The following is a 22,711-nucleotide window of genomic DNA, read 5'->3' as shown; positions in this document are numbered from 1 at the left end:
TCCCAACAGTGATCGTACGTATATTCCCCAACCAGAAGCCATGGATTACAGGCAACATTCGCACTGAGCTAAAGGGTAGAGCTGCCACTTTCAAGGAGCGGGACTCTAACCCGGAAGCTTATAAGAAATCCCGCTATGCCCTCCGACGAACCATCAAACAGGCAAAGCTTAAATACAGGACTAAGATTGAATCGTTCAACACCGGCTCCAACACTTGTCGGATGTGGTAGGGCTTGCAAACTATTACAGACTACAAAGGGAAGCACAGCCGAGAGCTGCCCAGTGACACGAGCCTACCAGACGAGCTAAATAACTCCTATGCTCGCTTTGAGGCAAGTAACACTGAAACATGCATGAGAGCATCAAATGTTTCTGGATGACTGTGTGATCACGCTCTCCGCAGCCGATATGAGTAAGACCTTTAAACAGGTCAACATTCACAAGGCCGCTGGGCCAGACGGATTACCAGGACCTGTACTCCGAGCATGCACTGACCAATTTGCAAGTGTCTTCACTGACATTTTCAACCTCTCCCTGTCTGAGTCTTTCATACCAACATGTTTCAAGCAGACCGCCATAGTCCCTGTGCCCAAGAACACTAAGGTAACCTGCCAAAATGACTACCGACCCGTAGCACTCACGTCTGTAGCCATAAAATGCTTTGAAAGGCTGGTCATGGCCCACAACATCATTATCCCAGAAAGCCTAGACCCATCTCAATTTGCGTACTTCACCAACAGATCCACAGATGATGCAATCTCTATTGCACTCCACACTGAACTTTCCCACATGTAGAAAAAGGAACACCTATGTGAGAATGCTATTCATTGACTACAGCTCAGCATTCAACACCATAGTGCCCTCAAAGATCAATGGAGCTAAGGACCCTTGGACTAAACAGCTCTCTCTGCAACTGGATCCTAGACTTCCTGATGTGCCGCCCCCAGGTGGTAAGGGGTAGGTAACAACACATCTTAAAACTGCATCGTTGGTTAAGTAAGCATTTCACTAAGGTCTACGCCTGTTGTATTTGGCGCATGTGACAAATACAATTTGATTAGCATCAAAGCTGGGACAGTTAGACTGGAAAAACAGCTTCTATCTCAAGGCCATCAGACTTAAATAGCCATCACTAGCACATTAGGGGCTGCTGCCTATATACATAGACTTGAAATTACTGACCACTTTAATAAATGGAACACTAGTCACTTTAATAATGTTTACATATCTTGCATTACCCATCTCATATGCATATACAGTTGAATAGTATAGAATACTGTATCTTAGTCTATGCTGCTCTGACATTGCTCGTCCATATATTTATACAGTTGAAGTCAGAAGTTTACATACACTTAGGTTGGAGTCAACTCGTTTTTCAACCACTCCACAAATTTCTCGTTAACAAACTATAGTTTTGGCAAGTCGGTTGGGACATCTACTTTGTGCATGACACAAGTTATTTTTCCCACAATTGTTTACAGACAGATTATTTCACTTTCTCAATTCCAGTGTGTCAGAAGTTTACATACACTAAGTTGACTGTGCCTTAAACAGCTTGGAAAATTCCAGAAAATAATGTCATGGCTTTAGAAGCTTCTGATTGACTCAAATGATGTCAATTAGCCTATTGGAGGTGTACCTGTGGATGTATTTCAGGCCTACCTTCAAACTCAGTGCCTTTTTGCTTGACATCATGGGAAAATCAAAATAAATCAGCCAAGATCTCAGAAAAATAATTGTACACCTCCACAAGTCTGGTTCATCCTTGGGAGCAATTTCCAAATGCCTGAAGGTACCACGTTCATCTGTACAAAAATAGTACGCAAGTATAAACACCATGGGACCACGCAGCTGTCAAACCGCTCAGGAAGGAGACGCGTTCTGTCTCCTAGAGATGAATGTACTTTGATGCGAAAAGTAAAAATCAATCCCAGAATAACAGAAAAGGACCTTGTGAAGATGCTGGAGGAAACAAGTACAAAAGTATCTATATCCATAGTAAAAACCGAGTCCTATATTGACAACCTGAAAAGCTGCACAGCAAGGAAGAAGCCACTGCTCCAAAACCACCATAAAAAAGCCAGACTATGGTTTTCAACTGCACATTGGGACAAAGATCGTACTTTAAAGAAATGTCCTCTGGTCTGATGAAAGAAAAATAGAACTGTTTGGCTATAATGACCATCGTTATGTTTGGAGGAAAAAGGGGGAAGCTTGCAAGACGAAGAACACCATCTCAACCGTTAAGCACGGGGGTGGCAGCATTACGTTGTGGGGGTGCTTTGCTGCAAGAGGGACTGGTGCACTTCACTAAATAGATGGAATCATATGGAAAGAAACTTATGTGGATATATTAAAGCAACATCTCAAGACATCAGTCAGGAAGTTAAAGCTTGGTCGCAAATGGGTCTTCCAAATGGACAATGACCCCAAGCATACTTCCGAAGTTGTGGCAAAATGGCTTAAGGACAACAAAGTCAAGGTATTGGAGTGGCCATCACAAAGCCCTGACCTCCATCCTATAGAAAATGTGTGGGCAGAACTGAAAAAGCGTGTGCGAGCAAGGAGGCCTACAAACCTGACTCAGTTACACCAGCTCTGTCTGGAAGAATGGGCCAAAATTCACCCAACTTATTGTGGGAAGCTTGTGGAAGGCTAACCGAAACGTTTGACCAAAGTTAAACAAATTAAAAGGCAATGCTACCAAATACTAATTGAGTGTATGTAAACTTCTAACCCACTTGGAATGTGATGAAATCACTTTACTATTATTCTGACATTTTACATTCTTAAAATAAAGTGGTGATCCTAACTGACCTAAGACAGGGACATTTTACTAGGATTAAATGTCAGGAATTGTGAAAACTGAGTTTAAATGTATTTGGCTAAGGTGTATGTAAACTTCCGACTTCAACTGTATTTACTTAATTCCATTCCTTTACTTAGATGTGTGTGTATTAGGTATATGTTGTGGAATTGTTAGATATACATTTTACATTTTAGTCATTTAGCAGACGCTCTTATCCAGAGCGACTTACAGTAGAGTGCATACATTTTATTAAATTTTTTACATACTGAGACAAGGATATATTACTTGTTAGGTATTTCTGCACTGTCGAAGCTAGAAACACAAGCATTTCGCTACACCAGCAATAACATCTACTGAACACTTATATGTGAAAAACACAATCTCATTTGTTAACACAGTACAGTACCATGATAATACAGTACCATGAAAATACAGTACATTACCATGATACTACAGTACAATACCATGACAGTGAAGTGCCTTGTTAATACAGTAGAGTATAATGATAATACGGTCCAGTACCATAATACAGTACAATACCATGATAATGAAGTGCCTTGTTAATACAGTACAGTATAATGATACAGTACCATAAAAATACAGTACAGTACCATAATAATACAGTACCATGTTAATACGGCACAGTACCATGTTAATACAGTATATCAATAATACGGTACCATGATAAAATAGTACAGTATGATGATAATACCATACCATGATAATACAGTAGAATACAATGATAATACAGTATCATGATAATACCATACCATGATAATACAGTATCATGATTAAACAGTACAGCACCATGTTAATACAGTATAAAGATAATAGAGCACAACACTGTGATAATACAGTATCCTGCAAATAGAGTACATTACCATGATAATACAGTAACAGGATAATACAGTAGAGTCCTATGAAAATACAGTATCATGATAATACAGTACAGTACCATGATATACAGTACCGTGATAATACAGTACCATGATAATACAGTACCATGATAATACAGTACCGTAGACTTAAAATACTTACCTTTACATTCAGCTGTCATGTGCCATTCTCCATTCTTGCAAGTTGCTTTTCCTCCTGGGCCTTCGTATAGGTTGAAGCATTTATAATCTATTTGGGTCCCATATTCGTATCTCTCTAGCCATTGGTCAGGAATCTCCATCCTTGCACCCTTAGGCTTATCACAGTACTCTGCAGGTGAAACACAATGTGTTTGAACTATCAAATTACAATCAAGTACCAGAGACACAAAAGTGCCAGTGAATGATGCTATTAGAACCATAGTCAATGGCCAATGTACAGTATATTCAGAGAATTTAACTGGGGCAAATTGTGATATATACTGTAAATATGCATTGAAACTCATCCATGATCATATCTAGGAAAACTACACTTGTGTAAATGTATTGAATATATCAACAACAACTATCTCAATGTTGACACATTGGAAAGATGCTGGCTCTATGCAAACTGGAAACCATTTATCTGGAGGCTGCATTTATTGTAGCTGGGGATATTAACAAAGCAAATTTGAGAACAAGGCTACCTAAATTCTAGCAGCATATCGATTGTAGTACCCGGGCTGGCAAAACACTGGATAACTGATACTCTAACTTCTGCGATGCATACAAGGCGCTCCCCCGCCCTCCGTTCGGGCAAATCCGACCATGAGTCCATTTTGCTTCTCTGTACTATAGGCAGAAACTCAAACAGGATGTACCCGTGACTAGGACCATTCAACGCCGGTCTGACCAGTCGGAATCCACGCTTCAAGAATGTTTTGATCATGCGGACTGGGGCATGTTCCTGGGTAGCCTCAGAGAATAATATAGATGTATACGCTGATTCAGTGAGTGAGTTGAGGAGAATGTGAATATGAGGTGTTGTTCCCACTGTGACTATTAAAACCTACCCTAACCAGAAACCGTGGATAGATGGCGGCAGGCGGCATTTGCACAAAACTGAAAACCTGATCCACCGCATTTAACCATGGAAAGAGGACCGGGAATATGGCTGAATACAAAAAGTGTAGTTATTCCCTCCGCAAGGCAATCAAACAAGCGAAACGTTAGTATATGGACAAAGTGGAGTCGCAAATCAACGGCTCAGACATGATACTTATGTGGCAGGGTCTACAGGCATTCAATCACAGACTACAAAAAGAAAACCAGCCACGTCACTGACACAGACATCTTGCTTCCAGACAAACTTAACACCTTTTTTTTCCCGCTTTGAGGATAATAGTGTCAGCCGACGCGGCCCCCTACCAAGAATTGAGTCCCTCCCCTCTCCTTCTCTGTGGCCGACGCAAGTAAGACATTTAAACGTGTTAACCCTCGCAAGGCTGCCGGCACAAACGGCATGCCTAATCGCTTTCTCAGAGCATGTGCAGACCAGCTGGCTGGTGTGTTTATGGACATATTCAATCTCTCCCTATCCCAGTCTGCTGAACCCACATGCTTCAAGATGGCCACCATTGTTTCTGTACCCAAGAAGGCAAAGGTAACTGAACGACTATCGCCCCGTAGCTTCTGTCATCATGAAGTGCATTGAGAGACTAGTCATCACATCACCACCTTACCTGTCACCCTAGACCCACTGTATTTTGCATACCGCCCTAATAAGTCCACAGACGATGCAATCACCATCACACTGCCCCTATACCATCTGGACAAGAGGAATACCTATGTAAGAATGCTACTCTTTGACTACAGCTCAGCATTCAACACCACAGTACCCTCCAAGCTCATCATTAGGCTTGAGGCCCTGGGTCTCAACCCCGCCTTGTGCAACTAGGTCCTGGAATTCCTGTTGGGCCGCCACCAGGTGGTGAAGGTAGGAAACACCATCTCCACTTCGCTGATCCTCAACACCGGGGCCCCACAAGGGTGCGTGCTCAGCCTCGTCCTGTACTTCCTGTTCAACCATGACTGCGTGGCCATGCATGCCTCCAACTCAATCATCAAGTTTGTAGACGACACAACAGTGGTAGGCTTGATCATCAACAATGACGAGACAGCCTGTAGGGAGGAGTTGAGGGCACTCGGAGTGTGGTGTCATGAAAACAACCTCTCACTCAACATGAACAAAACAAAGGAGATGATCGTGGACTTCAGGAAACAGCAGAGGAAGCACCCCCCCTATCCACATCAACAGGACAGCAATAGAGAAGGTGAAACGTTTCAAGTTCCTTGGCGTACACATCACGGACAAACTGATAGGCGCAACAGCTCCTCTTCAACCTCAGGAGGCTGAAGAAATGTGGCTTGTCACTTAAACCCTCACAAACGTTTCAGATGCACAATTGAGAGCATCCTGTTGGGCTGTATCATCTGCAACACCCACAGCCGCAGGGATCTTCAGAGGGTGGTGCGGTCTGCACAACGCGTCACCGGGGGCAAACTACCTGCCCTTCAGGACACCTACAGCACCCGATATCACAGAAAGGCCATAATGATCATCAAGGACAACAACCACCTAAGCTACTGCCTGTTCACCCCTCTACCATCCAGAAGGCGTGGTCAGTACAGGAGCATCAAAGCTGGAACCAAGAGATTGAAAAATAGCTCAAGTCCATCAGATGCCTACATAGACTTGAATTCATTGGCCACTAACAAATGGATCACTTGTCACTTTATTAATGTCACTTTAATAATGTTAACATATCTTTCACTACTCATCCCAGATGTATATACTGTATTTTATACCATCTATTGCATCTCCTCTAGGCCAGTCGGTCATGGCCCATCCATATATTTATTTGTACACTACCGTACAAAAGTTTGGGGTCACTTAGAAATGTCCTTGTTTTTGAAAGAAAATGTAAAAAAAATGTCCATTAAAATAACATAAAATTGATCAGAAATACAGTGTAGACATTGTTAATGTTGTAAATGACTATTGTAGCTGGAAACTAATGATTTTTTTATGGAATATCTAAATAGGCGTACAAAGGCCCATTATCAGCAACCATCACTCCTGTGTTCCAATGGCACGTTGTGTTAGCTAGTTTATTATAAAAGGCTAATTGATCATTAGAAAACCATTTTGCAATTATGTTAGCACAGCTGAAAACTGTTGTTCTGATTAAAGAATCAATAAAACTGTCCTTCTTTAGACTAGTTGAGTATCTGGAGCATCAGCATTTGTGGGTTCGATTACAGGCTCAAAATGGTCAGAAATAAAGAACATTCTTCTGAAACTCGTCAGTCTATTCTTGTTCTGAGAAATGAAGGCTATTCAATGCAATAAATTGCCAAGAAACTGAAGATCTCGTACAACGCGGTTTACTACTCCCATCACAGAACAGCGCAAACTGGCTCTAACCAGAATAGAAAGATGAGTCGGAGGCCCCGGTGCGAAACTGAGCAAGAGGACAAGTACATTAGTGTCTAGTTTGAGAAACAGATGCTTCACAAGTCCTCAACTGGCAGCTTCATTAAATAGTACCCTCAAAACAGCAGTCTCAACGTCAACAGTGAAGAGGCAACCCTCGCGATGCTGAAAACAGAGTTACAAAGAAAAAGTCTCATCTCTGTCCAGTGTCTGTGTTCTTTTGCCCATCTTATTTCTTATTCCATCCCTTTACATAGATGTGTGTGTATTTGGTAGTAGTTGTGGAATTGTTAGATTACAGGTTAGATCTTGCTGCACTGTCGGAACAAGAAGCAGAAGCCTTTCACTACACTCGCAATAACATCTGCTAACCATGTGAATGTGACTAATAAAAAAAGTATTTGAGAAACTAGAAAATCAGAGATTGTTAGTTTCTGTAATATTAAGCAAAGCCTGAATAAGGATCCCTGATTGTATGGTGGAGAGAAATGGTGTTGTGATACAGAATGTTTTTATCTCAATGAACATTTTAAATATATATTTTCTCCTGTTTGAATAGGTGCTGTTCATAGTAGAGTAACTCTAAACTGAATTACTGCATCAGTTTCAAACTGTTATCAATACTTACGTTTGCATGTTGGTGGTGGAGTTGTCCAATTCCCATTTTTGCAGGTAATTTTTTTAAGTCCCTCTATTTCAAAGGATTTGCGACATTCATAATTCACCTCAAATCCATCTATATATGTATTTTGATAAGGGATTTTAACAATTGCATTTTCAACTTTAGGTGGAGGATCACATATAATGCCTTGCGCTTCAAGAGAAGAAAATATTGATGTAAGATTAGTGAGTAGAAAACATACACACAGTACATAAACAGAACAACTACCTCTGTAATTACATAATCATATGGGCTTCTGGGTCCTTTTCCTCAAACTATTCCAACATCGACAACTACTGTGATTATTATTATTTGACCATACTGGTCATTTATGAACATTTGAACATCTTGGACATGTTCTGTTATAATCTCCACCCGGCACAGCCAGAAGAGGACTGGCCACCCCTCAGCCTGGTTCCTCTCTAGGTTTATTCCTAAGTTTTGGCCTTTCTAGGGAGTTTTTCCTAGCCACCGTGCTTCTACACCTGCATTGCTTGCTGTTTGGGGTTTTAGGCTGGGTTTCTGTACAGCACTTTGAGATGTCAGCTGATGTACGAAGGGCTATATAAATACATTTGATATAGTAAACATACAGTGAAGGATGACTGGCCACTGCATACAATTAAAATCAAGTGATTATTTCAAATGTACAAAACTATTAACAACTACTCACGTTCACAAGCTGGTAACGGTGTTTGCCATTCTCCATTGTTACATGTTATAGTCATCTTTTCAGATGTGTATCCATCTTTGCAATCAATTGTAACAGTTTTTTCATTATAATAGACTTCTTTGTGAGGTACCTTTGTGTTGGGAATGACAGGGTATGGGCCACATTGTGATTGATCTAGAGAGAAAGAGTATTGAGATTGAGTTTCAGACCAATCTAGCGAAGGAAATGCATTCTACTGTTCTTGATCTACTTTGTAAAGAGGTAAAATCTAGGACATCTGTTGTTTTCTTACCAATACACTTTGATATTCCAGACCATGTTCCCTCAGTACATGTGGCTTCACCCCACCAGCCCCCGGTAGATGGTTTGAACCCTACATTGCAGGAATAGTATATCTTGCTATTCCTGGGATCATCCTTCACACTATGATTCAACACTATGAATCCATTCATCACAGTGGGATTGATACATGCTCCCTCTATTTCTGGGGGAAACAAGGACATGAAACATTAAAGAACACATTGTGACACATTCATGGATTTTAATCCGGTTCTACAGTTGTAACGCTGAGTTTCTCTCAATTGACCCCTCTGCCAGCGGTAGGGAAAACTCACAAGAGAGTCACGTGGATCACCACATGTTATCCCTACAATGATACAGATGTTTAATGTTAGCATGAATCATACCAGTACAGTAACACAGTGATTCACCTGTCTATACCTCCTTATATCCTCAATAGGATGCATGCTCCTGTAACGGTCGTCTTGTGGTGAATGAGCGGACCAAGGCGCAGCGGGTGATGAATACATAATGAATATTTATTAACAGAACGACGAAACACGAAAACTCTTTAACACACTACAAAACAAATAAACGACGTAGACTGACCTAAAACATGAGAACTTACAAATACACGAAGAACAGGTACAGATTACAAACAAACGCTACAGCCCCGTGTGGTACGAACATAAATACAGACACGGAAGACAAACAGTGAAAAAACAAACAGTGAAACCAGCCTACCTTAATATGGTTCTCAATCAGAGGAAACGTCAAACACCTGCCTCTAATTGAGAACCATATCAGGCAACACATTAAACCCAACATAGAAACACAACACATAGAATGCCCACCCAAAACTCACGCCCTGACCAACTAAACACATACAAAACAACAGAAAACAGGTCAGGAACGTGACAGCTCCCTTTATTTCTGGGAGAAACAATGGCAGGAAACATTACAGAACGCATTGTGACACATCGTTCAGTTAACAGCGCACTTAGAGGACCTGTTCTACAAAGCATTTACCATATCAATACATTTTGACCAAGCTGTCAGTTTGATAAAAGCACTGAACAGAGCAAAATCTGGAAAAACAAATTGGAGCAAAATGAGTGAATGTTCATGCCATTACCAATTCCACACCAAATCATCAAATAGGGAATAAACAATAGGCTTAAATCTGATGCTTGATCTTTCCAGTAGCCTTAAACCTTCTGGATCAGTGTCTTGCCTCACATCCTCAGAGTTTTTAGATGATTGAAATGTAAATGTCATCCTACCTTTACAGCCAAGTGTCTTGGTCCAGCCATTTGTTGTACAGGTAGCAGTAGATCTGGTAGTACTGTCCAATAGTTCATAATTCATCTTACACTCATAAGTGAGCTGATCATTGAATTTGTATCTTGTTTTCGGGTCTTTAATCACAGCATTTAGGATATCTGGCTTGTCACATGTTATCTCTGAAAGACAAACAACGTAATTCTGGTGCAGTCCAAACTAACATCGGAGCACAAGGTAATCAAACCACAGTGATATTCAAAGATGGCTTCCTTCAGAAAACTTCACCTTCACAGAGTGGGTCTGGAGTCCAGGAGCCATCACTTGTGCATGTGGCAACACCCCGGGTATTTGCGGTTTTAAATCCGGTTCTACAGTTGTAACGCTGAGTTTCTCTCAATTGACCCCTCTGCCAGCGTTGGGGAAAACTCACAAGAGAGTTACGTGGATCACCACATGTTATCACTACAATGATAGAGATGTTTAGTGTTATCATGAATCAAACCTGTACAGTAATACACAGTGATTCACCTGTGTATACCCCAATACACTCAATATATCATACTACAATGTACTCTCCAGTATGAACATACGTTCACAATCTGTAGAAGATGACCATTGTCCGTCCTCTTTGCATGTTATTGTATCTTCAGTCTGACGTGAGAAAAAGTTCCAGAATCCTGGGGTACAGGTCACCTTCAGGCTTTCACCAGGCAAGAACAGATTTCTGCCAGCAGGTGTGTAACTGGTTCCTCTTGTTGGTGGCAATGATAATTTACATTTCACTTCTGCATTTTGGAGACAAAAATATAGACAAACATTTTGTTAGTAGCTTTCTATAATATGTTAACAAATGGTTTAGAAAAATGAACTTAAAGTTAAAAACATGAGTTACCCAGCAGATTTAAAATGTCAAGTTCCAGTCACTTGATTCCTGAGATGATCAGATTCTTACCTTCACACTCTGGTGTTGGACTCCAGTCGGCTATGTTGCCCATTTTAGTGCATTTAGAGGCTCTTTGAGACATAACATAATTTCTGTTACAGCTGTATTTCAGTGTGTCATCTTCATTGTAATCGTCCCTAGGGGGCCTGATCACTTCACCATTAGCTATGTCTGGAGCGTAACATTTAATCACTGTGAATTGAAGAAGCACAGAATTAAACAGATGATTGGTCATCATGATCAGAAACAGCAACGTGTGACAGTACGAGTTGTTGAATGGAATATGATACAATCATCGTTTTAATATTACACTTTTGAGTTGATGACCGTCATTCAAATCTGGATTTAAAAAAACACTACATACATATAATCACTGATCATTCTATATGGTCATTATTAACTCTTCCCCAATCACAAGCAGGTGTTCACATACTGTAGTGTACACCACCAGGCACTATGACATCGTCACACACAACGATCATTGTGATTTTGTATGGTATGCTAGTGGGGAGTTGCTCTGTTGTGTGTGACGATGTCATAGTGCCTGGTGGTGTACACTACAGTATGTGAACACCTGCTTGTCTAACATTTCATTCAAAAATCATGGGTCTTAATATGGAGATGGTTCCCCCTTTGCTTCTATAACATCCTCCACTTTTCTAGGAAGGCTTTCGACTAGATGTTGGAACATTGCTGCGGGGACTTGATTCCATTCAGCCACAAGAGCATTAGAGAGGTCGGGCACTTTTGTTGGGCGATTTGGCCTGGCTCGCAGTCGGCGTTCCAATTCATCCCAAAGGTGTTTATGTTGAGGTCAGGGCTTTGTGCAGGCGAGTCAAGTTCTTCCACGCCGATCTCGACAAACCATTTCTATATGTACCTCACTTTGTCCATGTCATGCTGAAACAGGAAAGGACCTTCCCCGAAATGTTGCCACCAAGTTGGAAGCACAGAATCATCTAGAATGTCATTGTATGCTGCAGCGTTAAGATTTCCCTTCACTGGAACTAAGGGGCCCGAACCATGAAAAACAACTCCAGACCATTATTCCCCATCCACCAAACTTTACAGTTGGCACTATGCATTGGGGCTGGTAGTGTTCTCCTGGCATCCGCAAAAAAAAACAGATTTGTCCATCAGACTACCAGATGGTGAAGTGGGATTAATGCAGAGAACGCGTTTCCACTGCTCCGTAGTCCAATGGCGATGAGCTTTACACCACTCCAGCCGTCGCTTGGCATTGCGCATGGCGATCTTAGGCTTGTGTGCAGCCGCTCAGCCATGGAAACCCAGTTCTTGTGTTGACGTTGCTTCCAGAGGCAGTTTGGAACTCGGTAGCGAGTGTTGCAACTGTGGACCACTTCAGAATAAAAGCACTTACAGTTGACCGGGGCAGCTTTAGCAGGGCAGACATTTAACCAACTGACCTGTTGGAGGCAATATATGACGGTGCCATGTTGAAATTCACTGAGCTCTTCAGTAAGGACATTCTACTGGCAATGTTTGTCTATGGAGATTGCATGGTGGTGTGATCTATTTTATACACCTGTCAGCATCTGGTGTGGCTGAAATAATCCACTCATTTGAAGGGGTGTCCACATACTGTTGTATATATAGTGTATCTTTACATACAGTAGCTTCAGTTTACCTTCACATGTTGGGACTGTTCTGCTCCATTCTCCTTTGTGGTTGCAGTCTATCTCAGACGATCCATTGAGTACCATGCGATTTGATTGGCACTCAAACTGGATCACATTTCCATAGGTTGCATCCTCACTGTTTCCGATGACCACAACGTCGTCGTTGGCTTGAATCACTGGGCATTTCAATGCTGTGAAAAACACACCACATGGAAAATAGATAAAATGCCTTGCAAAAGTATTCATCCCCCGTGGCGTTTTTCCCTATTTTGTTGCATAATGGACATACACAAAATAGTCCAAATTGGTGAAGTGATATGAAAAGAATTACATATTTCAAAAAATGTAAAAAAAAAAAAAAAAAAAAAAAACGGGGAAGTGGTGCGTGCATATGTATTCACAGGCTTTGTTATGAAGCCCCTAAATAAGATCTGGTACAACCAATTACCTTCAGAAGTCACAAAATTAGTTAAATAATGTCCACCTGTGTGCAATCTAAGTGTCACATGATCTGTCACATGATCTCTGTATATATACACCTGTTCTGAAAGGCCCCAGAGTCTGCAACACCACTAAGCGGCACCATGAAGACCAAGGAGCTCTCCAAACAGGTCAGGGACAAAGTTGTAGAGAAGTACAGATCAGGGTTGGGTTATAAAAAAATATCAGAAACTTAAAACATCCCATGGAGCACCATTAAGACCATTTAATTTTTTTTTTTTTAAAGAATATGACACCTCAATAAACCTGCCAAGAGAAGGCTGCCCATCAAAACTCAGACCAGGCAAGGAGGGCATTAATCAGAGAGGCAACAAAGAGACCAAAGATAACCCTGAAGGAGCTGCAAAACTCCACAGCGGAGATTGGAGTATATGTCTATAGGACCATTTTAAGCTGTACACTCCACAGAGCTGGGCTTTATGGAAGAATGGCCAGAAAATAGCCATTGCTTAAAGAAAAAAATAAGTGGTGTTGTGGTGTTTGCCAAAAGACATGTGGGAGACTCCCCAAACATATGGAAGAAGGTACTCTGGTCAGATGAGACACAAATGTAGCTTTTTGACCATCAAGGAAAACACTATGTCTGGTGCAAACCCAACACCTCTCCTCACCCCGAGAACACTAACACTGTTTTTCATCGGCAGGGACTGGGAAACTGGTCAGAATTGAAGGAATGATGGATGTTATTTGGTATGTTATTAGGATCCCCATTAGCTGTTGCAAAAGCAGCAGCTACTCTTCCTGGGGTTCACACACAACATTAAACATAATACAGAACATCATTGGACAAGAACAGCTCAAGGACAGAACTACATACATTTTTAAAAAGCCTACACATCAATACATACACTCAAACTATCTAGTTCAAATAGGGGAGAGGCGTTGTGCTGTGAGGTGTTGCTTTATCTGTTTTTTGAAACCAGGTTTGCTGTTTATTTGAGCAATATGAGATGGAATTGAGTTCTCTGCAACAAAGGCTCTATATAATACGTTTTCTTGAATTTGTTCTGTATTTGGGGACTGTGAAAAGACCCCTGGTGGCATGTCTGGTGGGGTAAGTGTGTGTGTTAGAGTTGTGTATAAGTTGACTATGCAAACAATTTGGGATTTTCAACACATTAATCTTTCTTATAAAAAGAAGAAGTGATGCAGTCAGTCTCTCCTCAACTCTTAACCAAGAGAGACTGGCATGCATAATATTTATATCAGCCCTCTGATTACAATTAAGTGTTCTGTTTTTAGTTTTATTTGTTTGTTTCACAATAAAACATATGTTGCATCTTCAAAGTGGTAGCCATGTTGTGTAAATCAAATGATACAACCCCCCCCAAAAAATCTATTTTAATTCCAGGATGTAAGGCAAAAAAATAGGAAAAATGCCAAGGGGATGAATACTTTTGCAATCCACTGTAACTAGCATATAGGATCCAGCCACTGGCAGTGGAATTAACGATTTTGTAGATTTCATTACACTGCACGTTTTTTTCTTACCCAGAAAAGGCTTGAAAATAATTTGTCTTGTAACAAGATATTCTGGCTTTGTTTTGTTGGTTAAATTAAGCAATATTATCTGCCAATGCACGAAGATACTTTGTGTCGGGAAGACATCTGGGTAAGCTTAATCAACTCAAAACAAGTAATTTTGATTACATTATCTTAATACAAGATAAAAAGTCTAGTCTGTTATACAATGTAGGGTGAGTCTATGTTCTTGACAGAATATATCACTTCTTACCTTCACATATAGGGAGTGCGCTGTCCCAGCCTTGTTCCACGCAGGTCCGATGTCTGGTCCTGGTCACCATTTGGTAACTGAGATGGAGACAAGTTGGAGAACAGGCATTTGATGGTTTGTTATACTTTAAGAATGATTATTTACAGTAGAAGCAGTAGCAGCATTAATAGTAGCAATATTAGTAGCAGCAGTAGTAATAGTAGTAGCAGCAGTAGCAGCATTAATAGTAGCAATATTAGTAGCAGCAGTAGTAATAGTAGTAGCAGCATTAATAGTAGCAATATTAGTAGCAGCAGTAGTAATAGTAGTAGCAGCAGTAGCAGCATTAATAGTAGCAATATTAGTAGCAGGAGTAGTAATAGTAGTAGCAGCTGTCACGTGGGACTAGGTGAGCGAAAGAACCAGACGCAGAGAGAGAGAGCCGCTTGGGAAAAATATTCCTTATTTTTACTCTTAACAAAAAAACTGAATAAGCCGGAACATCCAGGGCGCAGTGAAAACACTTGCCAAACACCCAAAATACACACACGTAACAAAAACAATCCCGCACAAAACAAGGGCGGGTCAAACTCCTAATTATAGGGAAGCTCATTAAGAAACAAAAACAACAGGTGCAACTAATAAGACAAAACAAACAGACAAACGAAAAAGGGATCGGTGGCGGCTAGTAGGACGGTGACGACGACCGCCGAGCACCGCCCGAACAGGCAGGGGTGTCAACTTCGGCGGAAGTCGTGACAGCAGCATTAAAAGTAGCAATATTAGTAGCAGCAGTAGTAATAGTAGTAGCAGCAGTAGCAGCATTAATAGTAGCAATATTAGTAGCAGGAATAGTAATAGTAGTAGCAGCATTAATAGTAGCAATATTAGTAGCAGGAATAGTAATAGTAGTAGCAGCATTAAAAGTAGCAATATTAGTAGCAGCAGTAGTAATATTAGTAGCAGCAGTAGTACTATTAGTAGCAGCAGTAGTAATATTAGTAGCAGCAGTAGTACTATTAGTAGCAGCAGTAGTACTATTAGTAGCAGCAGTAGTAATATTAGTAGCAGCAGTAGTACTAGTAGTAGCAGCAGTAGTAATAGTAGTAGCAGCAGTAGTAATAGTAGTAGCAGCAGTAGTACTATTAGTAGCAGCAGTAGTACTATTAGTAGCAGCAGTAGTACTATTAGTAGCAGCAGTAGTAATATTAGTAGCAGCAGTAGTAATATTAGTAGCAGCAGTAGTACTATTAGTAGCAGCAGTAGTAATAGTAGTAGCAGCAGTAGTAATAGTAGTAGCAGCAGTAGTACTATTAGTAGCAGCAGTAGTAATAGTAGTAGCAGCAGTAGTAATAGTAGTAGCAGCAGTAGTACTATTAGTAGCAGCAGTAGTAATAGTAGTAGCAGCAGTAGTAATAGTAGTAGCAGCAGTAGTACTATTAGTAGCAGCAGTAGTAATAGTAGTAGCAGCAGTAGTACTATTAGTAGCAGCAGTAGTAATAGTAGTAGCAGCAGTAGTAATAGTAGTAGCAGCAGTAGTAATAGTAGTAGCAGCAGTAGTACTATTAGTAGCAGCAGTAGTAATAGTAGTAGCAGCAGTAGTAATAGTAGTAGCAGCAGTAGTACTATTAGTAGCAGCAGTAGTACTATTAGTAGCAGCAGTAGTAATAGTAGTAGCAGCAGTAGTACTATTAGTAGCAGCAGTAGTAATAGTAGTAGCAGCAGTAGTAATAGTAGTATCAGCAGTAGTACTATTAGTAGCAGCAGTAGTACTATTAGTAGCAGCAGTAGTAATAGTAGTAGCAGCAGTAGTAATAGTAGTAGCAGCAGTAGTACTATTAGTAGCAGCAGTAGTACTATTAGTAGCAGCAGTAGTAATAGTAGTAGCAGCAGTAGTAATAGTAGTAGCAGCAGTAGTACTATTAGTAGCAGCAGTAGTACTATTAGTAGCAGCAGTAGTAATAGTAGTAGCAGCAGTAGTACTATTAGTAGCAGCAGTAGTAATAGTAGTAGCAGCAGTAGTAATAGTAGTAGCAGCAGTAGTACTATTAGTAGCAGCAGTAGTAATAGTAGTAGCAGCAGTAGTACTATTAGTAGCAGCAGTAGTAATAGTAGTAGCAGCAGTAGTACTATTAGTAGCAGCAGTAGTAATAGTAGTAGCAGCAGTAGTAATAGTAGTAGCAGCAATAGTACTATTAGTAGCAGCAGTAGTAATAGTAGTAGCAGCAGTAGTACTATTAGTAGCAGCAGTAGTAATAGTAGTAGCAGCAGTAGTACTATTAGTAGCAGCAGTAGTAATAGTAGTAGCAGCAGTAGTACTATTAGTAGCAGCAGTAGTACTATTAGTAGCAGCAGTAGTACTATTAGTAGCAGCAGTAGTAATATTAGTAGCAGCAGTAGTAATATTAGTAGCAGCAGTAGTACTATTAGTAGCAGCAGTAGTAATAGTAGTAGCAGCAGTAGTAATAGTAGTAGCAGCAGTAGTACTATTAGTAGCAGCAGTAGTAATAGTAGTAGCAGCAGTAGTAATAGTAGTAGCAGCAGTAGTACTATTAGTAGCAGCAGTAGTAATAGTAGTAGCAGCAGTAGTAATAGTAGTAGCAGCAGTAGTACTATTAGTAGCAGCAGTAGTAATAGTAGTAGCAGCAGTAGTAATAGTAGTAGCAGCAGTAGTACTATTAGTAGCAGCAGTAGTAATAGTAGTAGCAGCAGTAGTACTATTAGTAGCAGCAGTAGTAATAGTAGTAGCAGCATTAGTAATAGTAGTAGCAGCAGTAGTAATAGTAGTAGCAGCAGTAGTAATAGTAGTAGCAGCAGTAGTAATAGTAGTAGCAGCAGTAGTACTATTAGTAGCAGCAGTAGTAATAGTAGTAGAGGCAGTAGTAATAGTAGTAGCAGCAGTAGTACTATTAGTAGCAGCAGTAGTACTATTAGTAGCAGCAGTAGTAATAGTAGTAGCAGCAGTAGTAATAGTAGTAGCAGCAGTAGTACTATTAGTAGCAGCAGTAGTACTATTAGTAGCAGCAGTAGTACTATTAGTAGCAGCAGTAGTAATAGTAGTAGCAGCAGTAGTAATAGTAGTAGCAGCAGTAGTACTATTAGTAGCAGCAGTAGTACTATTAGTAGCAGCAGTAGTAATAGTAGTAGCAGCAGTAGTAATAGTAGTAGCAGCAGTAGTACTATTAGTAGCAGCAGTAGTACTATTAGTAGCAGCAGTAGTAATAGTAGTAGCAGCAGTAGTACTATTAGTAGCAGCAGTAGTAATAGTAGTAGCAGCAGTAGTACTATTAGTAGCAGCAGTAGTAATAGTAGTAGCAGCAGTAGTACTATTAGTAGCAGCAGTAGTAATAGTAGTAGCAGCAGTAGTAATAGTAGTAGCAGCAATAGTACTATTAGTAGCAGCAGTAGTAATAGTAGTAGCAGCAGTAGTAATAGTAGTAGCAGCAGTAGTACTATTAGTAGCAGCAGTAGTAATAGTAGTAGCAGCAATAGTACTATTAGTAGCAGCAGTAGTAATAGTAGCAGCAGTAGTACTATTAGTAGCAGCAGTAGTACTATTAGTAGCAGCAGTAGTAATAGTAGTAGCAGCAATAGTACTATTAGTAGCAGCAGTAGTAATAGTAGTAGCAGCAATAGTACTATTAGTAGCAGCAGTAGTAATAGTAGTAGCAGCAATAGTAATATTAGTAGCAGCAGTAGTAATAGTAGTAGCAGCAATAGTACTATTAGTAGCAGCAATAGTACTATTAGTAGCAGCAGTAGTAATAGTAGTAGCAGCAATAGTACTATTAGTAGCAGCAGTAGTAATAGTAGTAGCAGCAGTAGTACTATTAGTAGCAGCAGTAGTACAAGTAGTAGCAGCAATAGTACTATTAGTAGCAGCAATAGTACTATTAGTAGCAGCAGTAGTAATAGTAGTAGCAGCAATAGTACTATTAGTAGCAGCAGTAGTAATAGTAGTAGCAGCAATAGTACTATTAGTAGCAGCAGTAGTAATAGTAGTAGCAGCAATAGTACTATTAGTAGCAGCAGTAGTAATAGTAGTAGCAGCAGTAGTACTATTAGTAGCAGCAGTAGTAATAGTAGTAGCAGCAATAGTACTATTAGTAGCAGCAATAGTACTATTAGTAGCAGCAGCAGTAATAGTAGTAGCAGCAGTAGTAATAGTAGTAGCAGCAGTAGTACTATTAGTAGCAGCAGTAGTAATAGTAGTAGCAGCAATAGTACTATTAGTAGCAGCAGTAGTAATAGTAGTAGCAGCAGTAGTACTATTAGTAGCAGCAGTAGTACTATTAGTAGCAGCAGTAGTAATAGTAGTAGCAGCAATAGTACTATTAGTAGCAGCAATAGTAATAGTAGTAGCAGCAATAGTACTATTAGTAGCAGCAGTAGTAATAGTAGTAGCAGCAATAGTACTATTAGTAGCAGCAATAGTACTATTAGTAGCAGCAGTAGTAATAGTAGTAGCAGCAATAGTACTATTAGTAGCAGCAGTAGTAATAGTAGTAGCAGCAGTAGTACTATTAGTAGCAGCAGTAGTACAAGTAGTAGCAGCAATAGTACTATTAGTAGCAGCAATAGTACTATTAGTAGCAGCAGTAGTAATAGTAGTAGCAGCAATAGTACTATTAGTAGCAGCAGTAGTAATAGTAGTAGCAGCAATAGTACTATTAGTAGCAGCAGTAGTAATAGTAGTAGCAGCAATATTACTATTAGTAGCAGCAGTAGTAATAGTAGTAGCAGCAGTAGTACTATTAGTAGCAGCAGTAGTAATAGTAGTAGCAGCAATAGTACTATTAGTAGCAGCAATAGTAATAGTAGTAGCAGCAGTAGTACTATTAGTAGCAGCAGTAGTAATAGTAGTAGCAGCAGTAGTAATAGTAGTAGCAGCAGTAGTACTATTAGTAGCAGCAGTAGTACTATTAGTAGCAGCAGTAGTACTATTAGTAGCAGCAGTAGTACTATTAGTAGCATTAGTAGTAATAGTAGCAGCAGTAGTACTATTAGTAGCAGCAGTAGTAATAGTAGTAGCAGCAGTAGTAATAGTAGTAGCAGCAGTAGTACTATTAGTAGCAGCAGTAGTACTATTAGTAGCAGCAGTAGTAATAGTAGTAGCAGCAGTAGTAATAGTAGTAGCAGCAGTAGTAATAGTAGTAGCAGCAGTAGTAATAGTAGTAGCAGCAGTAGTAATAGTAGTAGCAGCAGTAGTACTATTAGTAGCAGCAGTAGTAATAGTAGTAGCAGCAGTAGTAATAGTAGTAGCAGCAGTAGTACTATTAGTAGCAGCAGTAGTACTATTAGTAGCAGCAGTAGTAATAGTAGTAGCAGCAGTAGTACTATTAGTAGCAGCAGTAGTAATAGTAGTAGCAGCAGTAGTAATAGTAGTAGCAGCAGTAGTACTATTAGTAGCAGCAGTAGTACTATTAGTAGCAGCAGTAGTAATAGTAGTAGCAGCAGTAGTAATAGTAGTAGCAGCAGTAGTACTATTAGTAGCAGCAGTAGTACTATTAGTAGCAGCAGTAGTAATAGTAGTAGCAGCAGTAGTAATAGTAGTAGCAGCAGTAGTAATAGTAGTAGCAGCAGTAGTACTATTAGTAGCAGCAGGAGTAATAGTAGTAGCAGCAGTAGTACTATTAGTAGCAGCAGTAGTAATAGTAGTAGCAGCAGTAGTACTATTAGTAGCAGCAGTAGTAATAGTAGTAGCAGCAGTAGTACTATTAGTAGCAGCAGTAGTAATAGTAGTAGCAGCAGTAGTAATAGTAGTAGCAGCAATAGTACTATTAGTAGCAGCAGTAGTAATAGTAGTAGCAGCAGTAGTACTATTAGTAGCAGCAGTAGTAATAGTAGTAGTAGCAGTAGTAATAGTAGTAGCAGCAGTAGTACTATTAGTAGCAGCAGTAGTAATAGTAGTAGCAGCAATAGTACTATTAGTAGCAGCAGTAGTAATAGTAGTAGCAGCAGTAGTACTATTAGTAGCAGCAGTAGTACTATTAGTAGCAGCAGTAGTAATAGTAGTAGCAGCAATAGTACTATTAGTTGCAGCAGTAGTAATAGTAGTAGCAGCAGTAGTAATAGTAGTAGCAGCAGTAGTACTATTAGTAGCAGCAGTAGTAATAGTAGTAGCAGCAATAGTACTATTAGTAGCAGCAGTAGTAATAGTAGCAGCAGTAGTACTATTAGTAGCAGCAGTAGTACTATTAGTAGCAGCAGTAGTAATAGTAGTAGCAGCAATAGTACTATTAGTAGCAGCAGTAGTAATAGTAGTAGCAGCAATAGTACTATTAGTAGCAGCAGTAGTAATAGTAGTAGCAGCAATAGTACTATTAGTAGCAGCAGTAGTAATAGTAGTAGCAGCAATAGTACTATTAGTAGCAGCAATAGTACTATTAGTAGCAGCAGTAGTAATAGTAGTAGCAGCAATAGTACTATTAGTAGCAGCAGTAGTAATAGTAGTAGCAGCAGTAGTACTATTAGTAGCAGCAGTAGTACAAGTAGTAGCAGCAATAGTACTATTAGTAGCAGCAATAGTACTATTAGTAGCAGCAGTAGTAATAGTAGTAGCAGCAATAGTACTATTAGTAGCAGCAGTAGTAATAGTAGTAGCAGCAATAGTACTATTAGTAGCAGCAGTAGTAATAGTAGTAGCAGCAATAGTACTATTAGTAGCAGCAGTAGTAATAGTAGTAGCAGCAGTAGTACTATTAGTAGCAGCAGTAGTAATAGTAGTAGCAGCAATAGTACTATTAGTAGCAGCAATAGTACTATTAGTAGCAGCAGTAGTAATAGTAGTAGCAGCAGTAGTAATAGTAGTAGCAGCAGTAGTACTATTAGTAGCAGCAGTAGTAATAGTAGTAGCAGCAATAGTACTATTAGTAGCAGCAGTAGTAATAGTAGTAGCAGCAGTAGTACTATTAGTAGCAGCAGTAGTACTATTAGTAGCAGCAGTAGTAATAGTAGTAGCAGCAATAGTACTATTAGTAGCAGCAGTAGTAATAGTAGTAGCAGCAATAGTACTATTAGTAGCAGCAGTAGTAATAGTAGTAGCAGCAATAGTACTATTAGTAGCAGCAATAGTACTATTAGTAGCAGCAGTAGTAATAGTAGTAGCAGCAATAGTACTATTAGTAGCAGCAGTAGTAATAGTAGTAGCAGCAGTAGTACTATTAGTAGCAGCAGTAGTACAAGTAGTAGCAGCAATAGTACTATTAGTAGCAGCAATAGTACTATTAGTAGCAGCAGTAGTAATAGTAGTAGCAGCAATAGTACTATTAGTAGCAGCAGTAGTAATAGTAGTAGCAGCAATAGTACTATTAGTAGCAGCAGTAGTAATAGTAGTAGCAGCAGTAGTACTATTAGTAGCAGCAGTAGTAATAGTAGTAGCAGCAATAGTACTATTAGTAGCAGCAATAGTACTATTAGTAGCAGCAGTAGTAATAGTAGTAGCAGCAGTAGTACTATTAGTAGCAGCAGTAGTAATAGTAGTAGCAGCAGTAGTACTATTAGTAGCAGCAGTAGTACTATTAGTAGCAGCAGTAGTACTATTAGTAGCAGCAGTAGTACTATTAGTAGCAGCAGTAGTAATAGTAGCAGCAGTAGTACTATTAGTAGCAGCAGTAGTAATAGTAGTAGCAGCAGTAGTAATAGTAGTAGCAGCAGTAGTACTATTAGTAGCAGCAGTAGTACTATTAGTAGCAGCAGTAGTAATAGTAGTAGCAGCAGTAGTAATAGTAGTAGCAGCAGTAGTAATAGTAGTAGCAGCAGTAGTAATAGTAGTAGCAGCAGTAGTACAATTAGTAGCAGCAGTAGTAATAGTAGTAGCAGCAGTAGTACTATTAGTAGCAGCAGTAGTAATAGTAG

At 39.8% G+C, this 22,711-nt stretch overlaps 1 protein-coding gene across 6 annotated transcripts in view; it reads right to left on the bottom strand.

Moving 5' to 3' along the window:
• The window catches only part of LOC129869364 (coagulation factor XIII B chain-like), a 100,039-nt gene that overhangs the window by 50,808 nt on the left and 26,520 nt on the right, over nucleotides 1–22,711 (bottom strand). For 4 of the 6 annotated variants that reach the window (XR_008761890.1, XR_008761891.1, XR_008761893.1 and 1 more), the window contains exons 4-12: nucleotides 14,876–14,952; nucleotides 12,648–12,830; nucleotides 11,009–11,191; nucleotides 10,647–10,841; nucleotides 10,342–10,518; nucleotides 10,056–10,235; nucleotides 8,786–8,977; nucleotides 8,494–8,667; nucleotides 7,788–7,973 (exon numbers count right to left, since the gene is read on the bottom strand). Coding sequence is in view for 2 of the 6 variants with exons in the window: in XM_055943704.1 (XP_055799679.1) it covers nucleotides 7,788–7,973; nucleotides 8,494–8,667; nucleotides 8,786–8,977; nucleotides 10,056–10,235; nucleotides 10,342–10,518; nucleotides 10,647–10,841; nucleotides 11,009–11,191; nucleotides 12,648–12,830; nucleotides 14,876–14,952 (1,547 nt within the window). In the remaining 4 variants the exon portion in view is untranslated. Of the gene's footprint in view, nucleotides 1–3,847; nucleotides 4,016–7,787; nucleotides 7,974–8,493; nucleotides 8,668–8,785; nucleotides 8,978–10,055; nucleotides 10,236–10,341; nucleotides 10,519–10,646; nucleotides 10,842–11,008; nucleotides 11,192–12,647; nucleotides 12,831–14,875; nucleotides 14,953–22,711 lie in introns of all 6 variants that reach the window. The other 2 variants (XR_008761892.1, XM_055943705.1) reach the window with 1 other exon arrangement.

The sequence above is a fragment of the Salvelinus fontinalis genome, chromosome 14 (assembly GCF_029448725.1).
Source record: "Salvelinus fontinalis isolate EN_2023a chromosome 14, ASM2944872v1, whole genome shotgun sequence".
Taxonomy (NCBI): domain Eukaryota; kingdom Metazoa; phylum Chordata; class Actinopteri; order Salmoniformes; family Salmonidae; genus Salvelinus; species Salvelinus fontinalis.
The sequence above is the reverse complement of the archived record's forward strand: the minus strand, read 5'-3'. Positions and strand labels throughout refer to the sequence as shown.